General features: G+C 45.3%; 1 protein-coding gene and 1 long non-coding RNA gene across 4 annotated transcripts in view; one reads left to right on the plus strand and one right to left on the minus strand.

Moving 5' to 3' along the window:
- LOC137550033 (uncharacterized) overlaps positions 1–7,009 on the minus strand; it is a 50,166-nt gene extending 43,157 nt beyond the window's left edge. Inside the window, exons 1-2 of the long non-coding RNA XR_011026879.1 lie at positions 6,898–7,009; positions 2,318–2,978 (exon numbers count right to left, since the gene is read on the minus strand). This is a non-coding gene — a long non-coding RNA (uncharacterized lncRNA). The remainder of the gene's footprint in view (positions 1–2,317; positions 2,979–6,897) is intronic.
- A 115-nt stretch (positions 7,010–7,124) lies between these two features.
- The window catches only part of SHC2 (SHC adaptor protein 2), a 103,847-nt gene continuing 97,860 nt past the window's right edge, over positions 7,125–13,111 (plus strand). Inside the window, exon 1 of one of the 3 annotated variants that reach the window (XM_068234068.1) lies at positions 7,125–7,286. Coding sequence is in view for 1 of the 3 variants with exons in the window: in XM_068234067.1 (XP_068090168.1) it covers positions 12,336–12,887 (552 nt within the window). In the remaining 2 variants the exon portion in view is untranslated. Of the gene's footprint in view, positions 7,287–12,321; positions 12,888–13,111 lie in introns of those variants that run through there. The other 2 variants (XM_068234069.1, XM_068234067.1) reach the window with 2 other exon arrangements.

Here is a 13,111-nt window from a genome sequence, read left to right on the forward strand (position 1 = left end):
GGGGGAGTCGAAAAAAAGGCTCACCCTGCTCCTGCCAAAGTCCCGGTGGCATTAATTAATATCCCTCCTCCAGGCCACCATGGACACAGGGTTAAGTCGTAATTCGGCTGCCAGCTATTGTTGGCGGCCAAATTATGTTGTTTTTATAGTAATTTGGGCTCTGTCTTTTGACGGCACCCAAATTGCTGGCTGAACGCTGCTATAGCTGCTGACCGCAAGAGAAGGAAGTTTACTTACCCTTGCCGGCTGTTTACTACAGTTGCGTTTCACATCGCATTCCTTGTCAGTCCAGAAGAAGGAAGCATGGGAGTGACATGGAACGCAAGTGGAGCGCATCATATCCAGGCAGTGGCATGGGTAAGTTAACCCCCCCTTCTCCCGCGGTCAGCACTGGCTAATTTAAATTCAGAAATGTAGGTCCAACCCTGTACTTTTATATAGGCCAACATTTCTAGACTTATAGTCAAGGATATAAGGTAATAAAAATGGTGGCAGACAGTTGACCTGATCATAACTGATGCCTTGTGCATCTTTGAGAAGTTAATTCCAAACTGTGCAGATCTTGACAACTGATCCAGCAGATAGATAGGTGAAAAGATAATGACAGGAACAGCTCCTGCATGCATGAGGCAAGATGGCTGAAACAAACAGAAAAACAAGCTAGAGGGAGGAGTTGGCCACAGCTAGAGCTACAAGAGAGGAGCTGTGACAAACATTTAATGGGACTGTGAATCTGCTGCACAGCAAGAAAATGCATGTCTAACATGACACTCCCCGTCTGATATCTTTAGATTTCAAATTATATACAATATTTAAATGATGAGACTTGTGCTGGTACACTTGAAAAACTAGAGGGAAAGTAGGACAATAATAAAAACAGTACATAAATGCTTAGTCTTTTCTTCAGAGGGGAAGTCAACAACATGCACCAATCCTTCTTCCCTCCCTTGAAAACAAAGCTAAGAAACTCCAGAGAACTGCTGCTGTGATGTAAGTTACAGCAACTCTAGAGAATGCCATGGATCAAGTCATTAGTCTTGAAGAGGCATCCTCTTGTTTGAATAGAAGAAGTACCTGTTAATTAATGGGTCTAAAGTAAAGTTGCAGAACCTTCTTTAAACACCCTGACTTTGTCTTTCCGTACCTTCCCATTGCTGCTTTGCATAGTTTTGTTCAGAGCCGGGACAAGGTCCTCAGGCACCCAAGGCTAAGACACCAAAGTGTGCCCCTCCATCCCTCCCACCCCAGCCGTCACACACTGATTGCTATTAGACTAAGGTGCCTCAAGGCCTCCAACACCTTAATCTCTAGTTATCTAGCTTGCAGTCACTGCCATGTATCCCCTTTTCTTATTTCTCTCTACTTCAAACACAATAGGGGAATGATAGCTGAGTGAGTTGTGCCCCCCCTCCTATACTGCGCCCTGAGGCTGGAACCCCTCTCGCATCTGCATCGGCCGGCCCTGGTTTTGGTAATGCATTAATGAAGCAAGAAGTATCCATTGATTCTATCACTTCAATGTGGTCTGCACGAGTGCTTAGGCAAGTTAACAGCAAGGCCCAACATTTACTGTTAGCTGCTCCACCACAAGTCTTGCATGTAACTATGGACCAGGGTCCAAAAACATTAAAACCAACATTAGTGAATGGCGGTTCAGTACTTAAACTTTCTATATTTGGCGCTTTAACGCAACAATCTTCAAGTTCAACGTCAGGCCACCACCACACCTCTAGTTTAAAATACACTCACTGGAGGATGAGATCAAATGTTTAATACCAGCTTAAAATCAACCAGTTTACAACTCACACAAAATATGTCTAATAGCGCAGGTGTAAGAAGCAAGTCGCAGGTAACCGCCTACGTTACCACTCCGCGTGGTCCCAAATCCACCGCTCTCTCCTCCATCACCCTTACACCTGTGCTATTATGTATACCTGTAATAGACATAATGCTTGTAATAGACATACTTTTTTAAAGTGTGAGTTGTTAATTAACTGGTTGATTTTAAGTTGGTATTAAACATTTGAAGCAGTATTACACTATTGGAGCTTTTTCATCATGCATGTCTTGGCCCACTGATTGAGAGTGAAAGGAGACATAGCCCATTGATGACCAGACAGATATGGATTATATACACGCATATGATCATTTGGTATGATCTCATCCTCCGGTGAGTGCGTTTTGAACTAGGGGTGTGGTGGTGGTTTGACGTTGAACTCGAAATTCATATCGGACACGTTGGAAATAATCGATCTGGCAGGTAACTCTAACAGACAATTGTATGGTGTGTACCTAGCATCATTAGAACAGTATTTACCGGCTTTGGCATCAGCTTGTCCTTACTAAGGATGAAACCTGTGCTTAACTTGCCATTTGGGCCTGTAACTGACGTCTGTAGGGTACTGCAGCTATGGCTTCCATTGATGTATCCAGAAAAAAAACATGGATCTCTTTTGATGGCGTTTGTTAAGGATAAAAGGGTGTAACAAAGAGGTATTTTAAGTTTCTCTAATGCTTTCAGTGAGTGCTTCCATGAATCCCATTTTTGTTGTCACAGGCTGATACTTGAAATGTGAAGGTATCTTGTTTGATATCACGCAACAGTCCAAGGCTACGCGGCATAAAGGGCGAGTGAGTGAGATCCTGGTTCAAATTCCTTTATGCAGATGGCATAGTCTTCAGAATAATAATGATTTCATTATGTTCTTTCTGTTAGAAACAATTTTATGCAGTCTGAGATTGGCTGTGGCAAGCATCCCCTGAGTTCTGGTAAGAAGATCAATCGCTTCTTCTTTTGTTGGCAGAGATTTCAGTCCTTGGTTTTCAGAAAAGTTTCTCTCAACAAATTGGCGTGCATCAGATCCAAATTCTTTTTCACCCTCTTGTGAAAACCATAAGTTGCCACCGCAGCTGAAGGGCTGTTACCAACCTCATGCACCTTCATCTGAATCTCAGGAAGTGTCGGTTGTCTTCACGAACTATAAAACAGTGAAACAATTACTGAATGTCAGCTATCACAGCAACTGGTTCTTGCCTAAAACAAATTAAAATTTCAATGAGGTTGTTGTTCAGATTACAGTAGGTCCTGTGAGGACTAACGGTCACTTAAGTCAAAAACCACCCTAACATGATCTGGTTTTGTGAGGGTGGTACAAATCAAAACAAGGGGGATACCAACATTCTTCTCCTTGCATAAGCAATAGATCAGGCTCAGCATAATTTCTCTCAAACACTTTCGGCATAAAGTCAACAAAGTGCATTTTCTTCATGGGTTTCCTGTTCAGAGAGCGCTCTAATGCTGGGAATACACGGTTCATTTTTGAAGTGATGGTTCAATAGATAATTTCCGACATGTCCGATCTCCCTTTCATTCCTTTTCGCCAATCGATTTCTGATAGAAGTGAATGGGAAAAGATAAGAAAAACAAGCGGAAGATACGAGAATCGACTGCAGAATCGAGTGGCAAAAACGATCGAGAGGAGAATCGAGCGCCAGAAACGAACCGTGTATTCCCAGCATTAGGAAATAAAGCATGCTTCTGCTTATTGACCTTACTTTGAACCTGAGCTTCGGTTCGGGATTACTTTAAGTTTAGGTGGTGAGAGGCAGATGCAGGAGTAGGGATCTACATTCTGTTGGCAGGAATCTGGTTGCACTCAATGAAGGTGGGCAATGGTATTTCTATTTTCGCTGAGCTCCATAAATAAAAGTCTATATTAATTAGGAGTATTTGTACCTTACTAGTGATACTTATTCAATGAAATTGTCTGTTATTTAACATACTGTATAATTCCCCTGGGGTGGTAAAGGACATGCTTGTTTATCAACTCCCTGACACCAACAGGGTGAAAATTTCTTACATTTTTTATTACACTGTTAATATACACCACTAGGCAAATTCTCCTAACATGAAAATATACATGAACCCAAGAAATTGAAGTTTTTTTAGGATGTGGAAGGTGTGCTAGTAACTAGCTGCCTATCAGTTTTCCAGTGGGTATGTTAATGAATTCGCTGTAATTAGGGTGTGGAACTCAGTATTTACCGTAATAGTTAATTATCAGTAGTGAGTGGAACTCAGTATTTAATAGTTCATCATCAGTAGCTAAGATGATCAGTGTTATTACATTTGGATGACACAGTTACCAGTAGTAGTACCTGGAGGTCACTCATACTTTCCCTAGTATGTGTGTTCATTTTAAAATAAGCTTCATGCAGCAAATCTTCTAGAATCACCTCTACTTAACTACCTGACTGCGGCAGAAAGACACTTGAGGCTATTTCCTGACTGACTAATTCCAAAGATGGAGATTCTGGTTGGTTAATGCCAGACCATAGCAGTGTACATTCTTTCTCAAACTCACTAATGGGATGAACGTAACATCTCAAATTGGGCTGACAGGTGGCATCTTGTCTGTGTTGTCAGGCAATGTGCCTTGGCCAAGCCACTGCTATCTGCTCCACCAGGAGCGATGATCTGTCTGTGGAGAAGGGAATGCTGTAGATGAGTGATAAAGGTGGAGGTTGCTGAATGGAAATCTACCTCTAGCATGACTAAAGCATACTTCACAAGCTAGATGAAACTCGTCCAAGGTGGACGAAAATCACTCCCTTTACCGAGAATCCAGCATGTGTACAGCAGCCCATGACCTCTTGGCTGCCTGGCAGATCACTTCAACCGAGCAACGGCCAAGAACATTGTTCTCACCACTTATCCCGCCCACCATGTGAATTCGCTCCCACGCCGCTCTGTCCCTTCGCATAGGAATAAAGCACTTGCTATCCTGCAAGCTAGTGGTGCATATGTACAGCCTCTGCCCTGCAATGTTGCCCAAAGGATTGGGTGCCGGTCCCCGACGTGTGACATGCCTTGTATGTGGCTTAAGTGAGTAAGCTCCAAGCAAGGTCTGCACTTATTCCTGTGTTTGAAGCTATTAATTGTACACAGGAACAGCTGGATTCATTTGTTTACAGGGTTTCTCTGGGGAAATCCTTGACACCAGCCAATTGATTGCCATCTGGTGGCTTTCATTTTTTAGTTCAGCTTCCACTTCCTGGATCTCAGTAAACAGTTTGATGCTAAGCAGGACCGTTTCTAGACTTTTTGCTGCCTGAGGCAAACTTTTGAGGACCCCCCCCCCCCTCCCCGATTTGGAATGATCACACAGAACCCGAAAATGTTTACCCTTAGTGTAGGTAGGTAGGTAGCCAGGTATAGGTGCCCCCTGTATAGGGTAGCCAGGTATAGTTACCCCGAGTATAAGTAGCCAGTATAGGTGCCCCAGTATACGTAGCTAGTACTGTAATTAGCCAATATTGTTGCCCCCTGTATAGGTAACCAGTATAGTTGCCCTAGTATAGGTAGCTAGTATAGATGCCCCAAGTATAGGTTAGCCAGTATAGGTTGCTAGCCTAGTATAGTTGCCCCAGTATAGGTAGCTAGTATAGTTGCCCCCAGTATAGGTAGTTTAGTTGCCCCAGTATAGGTTATATAGTTGCCCCAGTATAGGTAGCTAGTGTAGATGCCCCCAGTATAGGTAGTATAGTTTCCCCAGTAAAGGTAGTATTGTTGCCCAGATTAGCCAGGTAGATGGCCAGCCTGCTCCCCCCCCCCCTCCCTGCAGCCGCCGTTCTCCCTACCTTCTGATCCCGCAGCCACATCCTTTAGGATAGGTCCCAGACGGCCCCCTCACCCCTTATAGATCTCAGATCAGTGCGACACGCAGCTGCTGTGCAGAGAAAGCAGGACAGTGGTTCCCCTGGTAGCGACAATATACAGGAAGTAAGCACAGGCGGACGGGACATAGACGGCCACTGCTGCCTTAAGAACTAGTTTCACCTGGCATCATGGGCCATCCACCACTGATGCTAAGAGAATTTTAAGCTCACCCTCCTGTTGGTGAAAGTCCAGCATTGTGTGTTTCCCAAGCAGTCCATATGGTATAACAATTGTACAGGGTGGGCCATTTATATGGATACACCTTAATAAAATGTGGTGGTGCACCATATTATGGGTGTCAGGTACCAGCATTCCTAAATAAACAGTTTCCTGGAAAGTGGATTGGTCGTCGTGGGCCAGTTCAATGGCCCCCAAGGTCTCCCGATCTGACCCCCGTAGACTTTTATCTTTGGGGTCATCTGAAGGCAATTGTTTATGCTGTGAAGATACAAGATGTGCAGCACCTGAAACTACGGATACTGGAAGCCTGTGCTAGCATTTCTCCTGTGTGTTGCTATAAGTGTGTGAAGAGTGGGAGATGAGGGTTGCATTGACAATCCAACACAATGGGCAGCGCACTGACCACATTTTATAAGTGGTCAGAAACTTGTAAATAACTCATGAAAGAATAAAGTTACGTTAAAACCAAGCACACCATTGTTTGTCTTGTGAAATTCCCAATAAGTTTGATGTGTCACATGACCCTTTTCTTATTGAAAAAACAAAAGTTGGATTCAAAATGGCCACCATGGTCACCGCCCATCTTGAAAAGTTTCCCCCCTCACATATACTAATATGCCACAAACAGGAAGTTAATATCACCAACCATTCCCATTTTATTAAGGTGTATACATATAAATGGCCCACCCTGTATAACAATTGTTGTTAGTTTACATAAATGTCACAGGGATGGCTTTTAAAATACACGTTATGGCTCCGGGCCTACTAAAGACCCTTTTATTGCTGAGTCAAAGTTATGCTACCACTATGACCAGGGCCGCCTACAGCACATGATTGACATGAGAGCAGGGAGAGGCCTTGTTCATTCTAGGGCCCTGTGGAGTGTGGACACAGAATCAAACAAACTGGGCCCCAGCTGCTGCAGTAATGTACTGTAAGTTTCCCTCATCCATCCATCCCTGCTGCTGCTGCATTGCTTTTAATCTCTCCCTACTCACGCTGTTTGCTGTGGGGATGCTGTGACTGTGTGTGCTATTGTGCTGTGTATCCGTGTAATTTCATCAGCCTGGGCTGGGGTGGGCTGGTCTCATAACACTGCTCTCTCCAGACTCTCTCCTCCTTGTCCCGCCTCCCTGAGCTGGTGGTGGATTCTAGTTTCGATTTCCTTGCTGTCCACCACTAGCTCAGCTCCACCCCCATGTCTCCAACTCACTTCCTCACACAGCGCAGGGGCTGATGGGAGGTGGAGAAATGGAGAGAGATCAGCTAACAGCCAGGAGAAGCATGTGTGACTGTGACTGAATCTCAGGTCTCAACACAGACAGCAGGACCCAGACAGCACAGAGCACTGCACAGCCAGGCTCTTGAAAAAAGTATGTATTGATGGGTGAGTGAGATTTTTTTTTGAAGGTTTATTATTTTGTTTAAGATACATCTTAATGGGGCTTATTTTAAAGTGAATTTTAGATTATGTTTGTTTATAGTTACCTGGATCTTCCTCCCTCCCCATGAGCACTGTGGCCTCACTCCTTGTCTTCTTGCACTATGCATCCCAGTAATCCGTCCAGCCGCACTCCTCTGCGCATACGCGAGTTGACCCCGCGTGCACCCCTTGTTGCGCTCCCAAAGATGGGAGCATTCTGTGTCTGCGCAGTAGTACCACAACCATGCGTAGAAGCCTACGACTTGCGCGGCGACTGAACGGATTACCAGGAGTCAAAGCGTCAGAACAAAGGGGGTGAAGAGGATGGTAAGAGAGGCCACATTCCTCATGGGGCTGGAGGAATCCCCAGGTCAGTATAAATGAGGCCCAGTGTACCATCTCAGGTACACTTTAAAAGATACCAGAGCCATATGCGTCTCCCCCCTTTGTCACCTAATTTCCCCCTGCAGCCTCTTCTGTGCAACTGGGTCAGTGAGTAAGTTGCAGTAGTGCTCAGGCACTGGCCCGGCTGCGCAAGTCCTATATCGCGCAACCACGGCCAGGAGCAATGCACAACGTACCCGTGACACGCACATGTGCAACTTGCCTACGTGGAAGGGGGTGCAAGGGGGCAAATAGGTAACACAAAGGAAGGGTCCGGAATAGAACGGACATGAGAACAATACATGCCTGGTCCCCCTGTTTTTCCAATTCCTTTTGGCTCTGGTATCCTTTCAAGGGTTATTAAAGTAAAAAAAATGCAGTTTAATTTATCTGGGGCTTCTTGCAGCCCCCTATAGTCATCCTGTGCACGCCCTCCAGTCAGCAGTGGTAACCCCCTCAAAGCTGGCTGGTGATCACAGGAACATTCTACTTATGAGAAGAAATGATTTTCCCATACTGCGCATGCACAGAATGCTGCTGCAAGAAGCCCCAGGTAAGTAAGGCCCGGTTCACATTAGCGGTTGTTTGCCAAACGGACCGGATGACCTGACCGGATCCGGACCGGATCCGGATCGGAACCGTACGGTTCTGATCCGGATCCGATCCGGATCCGGTCAGGTTGCATCAGGTGGTAATCAGGATGCGATCCGGATCCGTTTGGCAAAGTAACGTAAAAAAAAAAAAAATGTTGGGGTCTGGGAGGTCAGCAGAAGGGGGACCTGTGGAATCAGGCCCTCTGCTGTTTAGCACTCACCTCCACCTGCGACATGCTGCCAACATCTCCGGATCCGGATCCAGCTGTGCTGCTCCACTCCAAAATGCTTGCCCACGTGTCCCCAGCCAATATCGCCGCAACAATCCGCATAGGAAGTGGGGTAGAACATCCGGATTTCTCAGCCAGTGTGTTGTGCGGCCTCCGGTTCCCATTGGTTTGTATTGGCCGGATGGTGCAGTCCGGCTCCGCCCCGGATACGGCTGCCGGAGGGGCCGGATGAAAAAATAGCGCATGTTGGAACGGAAGCCGGAGTCCGGATCCGGCCCGGATCCGGTCCGGCTCCGGTTCTGCAGAACGGACCCATGTGAACGGACGCATAGGCTTTAATTGCTATGCCGTGCGTCCGTTCCGTCCGTTCTGCAGGCGGTGCGGCTCCGGCACGGCGATTCCGGAGGGCCACCGCAAGTGTGAACCGGGCCTTAAAGTCTAAAGTAAAAAAAAAGTTAAAAAAAAAAGCAGTTTAATGAAATCCTGAGTAATTGTAATGAAGCAGTGTCCGTACTATTTGTCCAAAATGCAATCTATGGACACAAACTGTGTCCTCCATTCTCTGCCCCTCACAAATCTGTTCAGCTACAACTTGGTCCAGACTAGGGGGTTGGGGTGTTTGAACTACGGTAGTAAAAGTCTGCCCGCATGCGCAGTTCAGGCCGTTTGTATAAAGCATATGAGCAATTTATTCAGAATGATGTGTCTGCGCTCCCGGTGGCTTCTTGAGTGGTGTGCTGCACTCATAGCAGCTGCCAGCAGTACATAAGAAATGAACTGTGAATGCAGGGCAAAGTTTGTTTGTCCAGTATGGGGCCCAAAAATTTCTGAAGGCGGCCCTGAGTATGACTACTACCGTATAACTTTATTTACCCACTATGCCACCAACATCCACTCTGAGGGCTAACTGAGAGGACATATGGCTAGGAAACAAGCTTTTCCTCTGGACCTCTTCATAACTTATTGCAACCTCTACCATTGTAAACCTTTTTAATTCTATGTCGGACTATGTAAGACATTGTCATTTTTCAGGATAGGCACAATGTTGGACATACGCTGATATAGAAACACATGGCTGCCGCTAGGGCCTTTTTCTGTCCCTTAAAATCAAAGTGTTGGATTAAGTCCAACACTGTGATTGCAGCTGGCCCCTACTCTGCTGCTTTGCCACATAATTTAAATATATTTAGCTGGCACATTTGGGTTCGTCGCTAGGGGGAGTGCTGCCACATTTATTCCAGCACAATGTCAGGCTATGTGGATCAAAGTGTCAGACAGAGTCTGACACTTTGACCCACTTTGGTATCATGTGTAATAACATTATTAAGTTGGTGCACGTGCAATAGAGGTGGAGCTACAGCATGCTAGCTTGAGCTAGCCCTGCTAGTGCGAGGAGGTAAGGCCTGTACTCGCCCAATGATATTCCCGACAACAGGGGATACTTTGAGTGATAAACTGTCATTTTTGCAATCTCGTAATGGATACAGGTGCATGATCATGCAAATGTCATTTAGCAGCATGCGCCAATATCGACTTTCACGGTGGATCAGATCTTCAAGATCCCCGACAACTCTTGTGCAAAGTACCATGAGTGCTTGAAGTCTCGTTTGCACCCGCCGTGTGCCATAATGTGACATCACGCATACCCGCCAGGCCAGAAGATGGATGGGCAAACGCTCGTCATCGTGGGATGTCGCTGGGATCCATCTTTCTGGGTTGCGAGGTGAGCTGTAGAGATTCAGCCAGATCCCTCTACAGCAGCATTCACACATCCCTCCCCTCCTCCATTCCAGGGGGCCAGACGGGTGGGCAGGTGCGCGCACGTGGTGGTGGGTGCACAGACATGTGGCGGTGATGACTAGAGCCCGTTTTTAAATGGGCTAAGGTCACTAGTTTAGAATAATGCCCTCAGTGCTAGAAAATGTATGTGCAGATATTGAGAGAATGTCACAATGGGTCAATGATCAGAAGCAAAGTACTGTAGTCAAAACCCAGTGCTGGCATCCAGTCCACCTAAGCTGAATTCACATGCACACTGTAATGCCATTAAGTCTCTAAATATGTTGAAGGGACAAATCTTATCTCCCCCCCTCCAGATTAATTTTGTGGTCTAGCCAACTAGACTGAGGGCCCGTTCAGACTATGTGCGTTCCTAGCCGTTTTTACAGAACGCATACAGAAAGATTTTACGCATAGTAACAGTTACTAATGTTTTCTAATGACCTCGTTCACATGTATGCGTATGAGGCGCAGACGTTTCTCATCCGCATTGCTGCACACAGTTCTGTGCATCACGCACAGAAACGGACACAATGAAAGTCTATGGACGCGTATCAAAAATGCGTACTATTGCGTTTTTAGTGTACATTTCCCTCTGCGGTTCCCATAATTCTTTTCTGTTTCCCGGGTCACGTGTGTGTGCATAATGTGTGTTTTCATGCGTTTTTCAACTTGCGTTTCTTTGAATTTATACGCGTTCTACAAACGCTGACAGTCTGAACAGGGCCTGAGGGTAGGTGCACACATAAAATAACATGAACAAGGCTGCGTTTTATGTCATGTTTCATTTTATGTTGTGTGCGTTTTTACTGCGTTTTTGGTACGTTTGCGTTAGCGTTTTCTTTTTACAGCAGATGCATTCAAGCGTTTTGTGTGCGTTTTAATGCGTTTGCGGTTCACATATAAAAACGCATATGCGTGTTGTATGCGGTTTTTTAAATTGCATTTTATGCAAATAACTAGGAAGACAGGAAGGGGAAATACATCACAAAAGGCATAGAAAAACGCATACCATTGCTTTCCATTTACTTTCATTATGTGCGTTTTTGATGCGTTTTTGCATTTTGCATATTATGCAACAAAACCAGCATTTTTCAAAAACGCATATGCATTTTTTACTGCGGCCCATAGACTTCCATTAGCGGCAAAACCGCAGCGTTTTCCGCAACGCTAGCATTTCTGCTAAGTGTGCTCCTAGCCTCAGGAGAAGAATACAAACTCAGGGGCTATTTTATTAATAGCAATATTCAAACATTTTTATTCAGCATTATAAAGTTATTTAGCAGTCTCGCCTTAACTGCTTTACTGATTCATGTGAAATATGATTTTGGTGACAGGTCTGCTTTAAGCCATTCCCTACCCTTCATACTGTAAACCTAGGCCATACAGCTGCTCATCTTCTTTAACTGATGAATCACCTTTCATTTTGTTTTAATACACAATACTTACTCATCTCCTATCTTGGTAGGAGATCAGAACATACATCTTGTGAACTTCTTTTAATTATCTGTTCAGTAGTTTTTAAAAATTGTTTTTATCATTTATTGCCAATATAGATATCAGTAAGATGTATTCTTTCAATACAGAGGTTAATTCTTGCAATTCCCAAATGTCAGGATGCAAGCTACTTGTTCAAATAAATCACTGAATTTTGGTCTGAGGGGGTTTGTATTTGTACGTTTCAACGCGGTTGCTTAGGAACACTGCAGGAAAAGGACAAGTCAGTTTCGAGCAGCATGTGCATGGCCAATGCAGAATATACTTCATGACACAAAGGCATCTTGAACTTAAACTAGCTTTGTTTATTAAATATAATCATTATTGTGAGTGTGAGGGGATGAGAAGATGCTGTGGCAGGTTCTGCTGACCTGACCTGGGATGATGTGTGTGGTGGGGGTACATGAGTAATATGAGAATGACATCATCCTGTGAGAGTGGATCCTCCCGAGGGAGAAGGGGAAAGCAGGAGGAGGGAATGAGAGAGGAGCAATCACTCTGAAAGCTCTGGATGAATCCCAGTACACGGCATGCTGGCTGACTCCAAGTATGATCGCTTTCGCAATGACTCCATAACTTCTGCAGAGAAACAGATGCCACTGACAGCTGAAGCTATGAGTGGACAAGTAGCCCCTAGTTCTCCAGCCACCTCACCTGCTTTAGGTCAGCCATTTGCTGAACCGCAAGGTCCAGATGAACAAGACATGGCTACTACCTTCTGCATGATGATACCCCGGATGGGACAGTGGAAATTCTCAAGTCCTGCAGCTTTCCTGAGCCGATCTCCATCTGGAGCTAGCAAGGATTTGTCTCTGGAGAAACCGGGGGCTTCTGGGGGACTAGGGTCGGTGTTCGGAGCCTGTGACCCAGTTTGTTCCACACCTTGTACTCTGCAGGTGATAAACCGGTTGCGAGGGGGAGCAGGAACAGCTGGAGGAGGAAGAAAGTCTTCGCGAGCAGAGACATATAAGCTATCTGGAGAGGAGTGGACCCGCAAAGGGAATTTTATAAGCAAACCAGCTCAGGGATGGCTTCATCCTGATGACCGTCTGCAGGGTCCTGGGGTGTCTTATATTGTGAGGGTAAGTCATGCACCACCAAGGACAGAGTGAAACATCTGTGAAGAATCCACAAATGAAAATCATTTTGGGTGGGGCTATTGTGTGCATAATACAGATGCAGCAGCACTGTGCAAAAGTATGTATGTGTGGATGCTGAAGACTATACAGTGTGCTCTTGGTTAAGCAGAAAGCATTGAAATGACTGCAGTGATCAAATACAAAAAAAGAGCTTTCTGCTAATATAC

Source organism: Hyperolius riggenbachi, chromosome 1, assembly GCF_040937935.1.
Source record: "Hyperolius riggenbachi isolate aHypRig1 chromosome 1, aHypRig1.pri, whole genome shotgun sequence".
In the NCBI taxonomy this organism is placed as follows: domain Eukaryota; kingdom Metazoa; phylum Chordata; class Amphibia; order Anura; family Hyperoliidae; genus Hyperolius; species Hyperolius riggenbachi.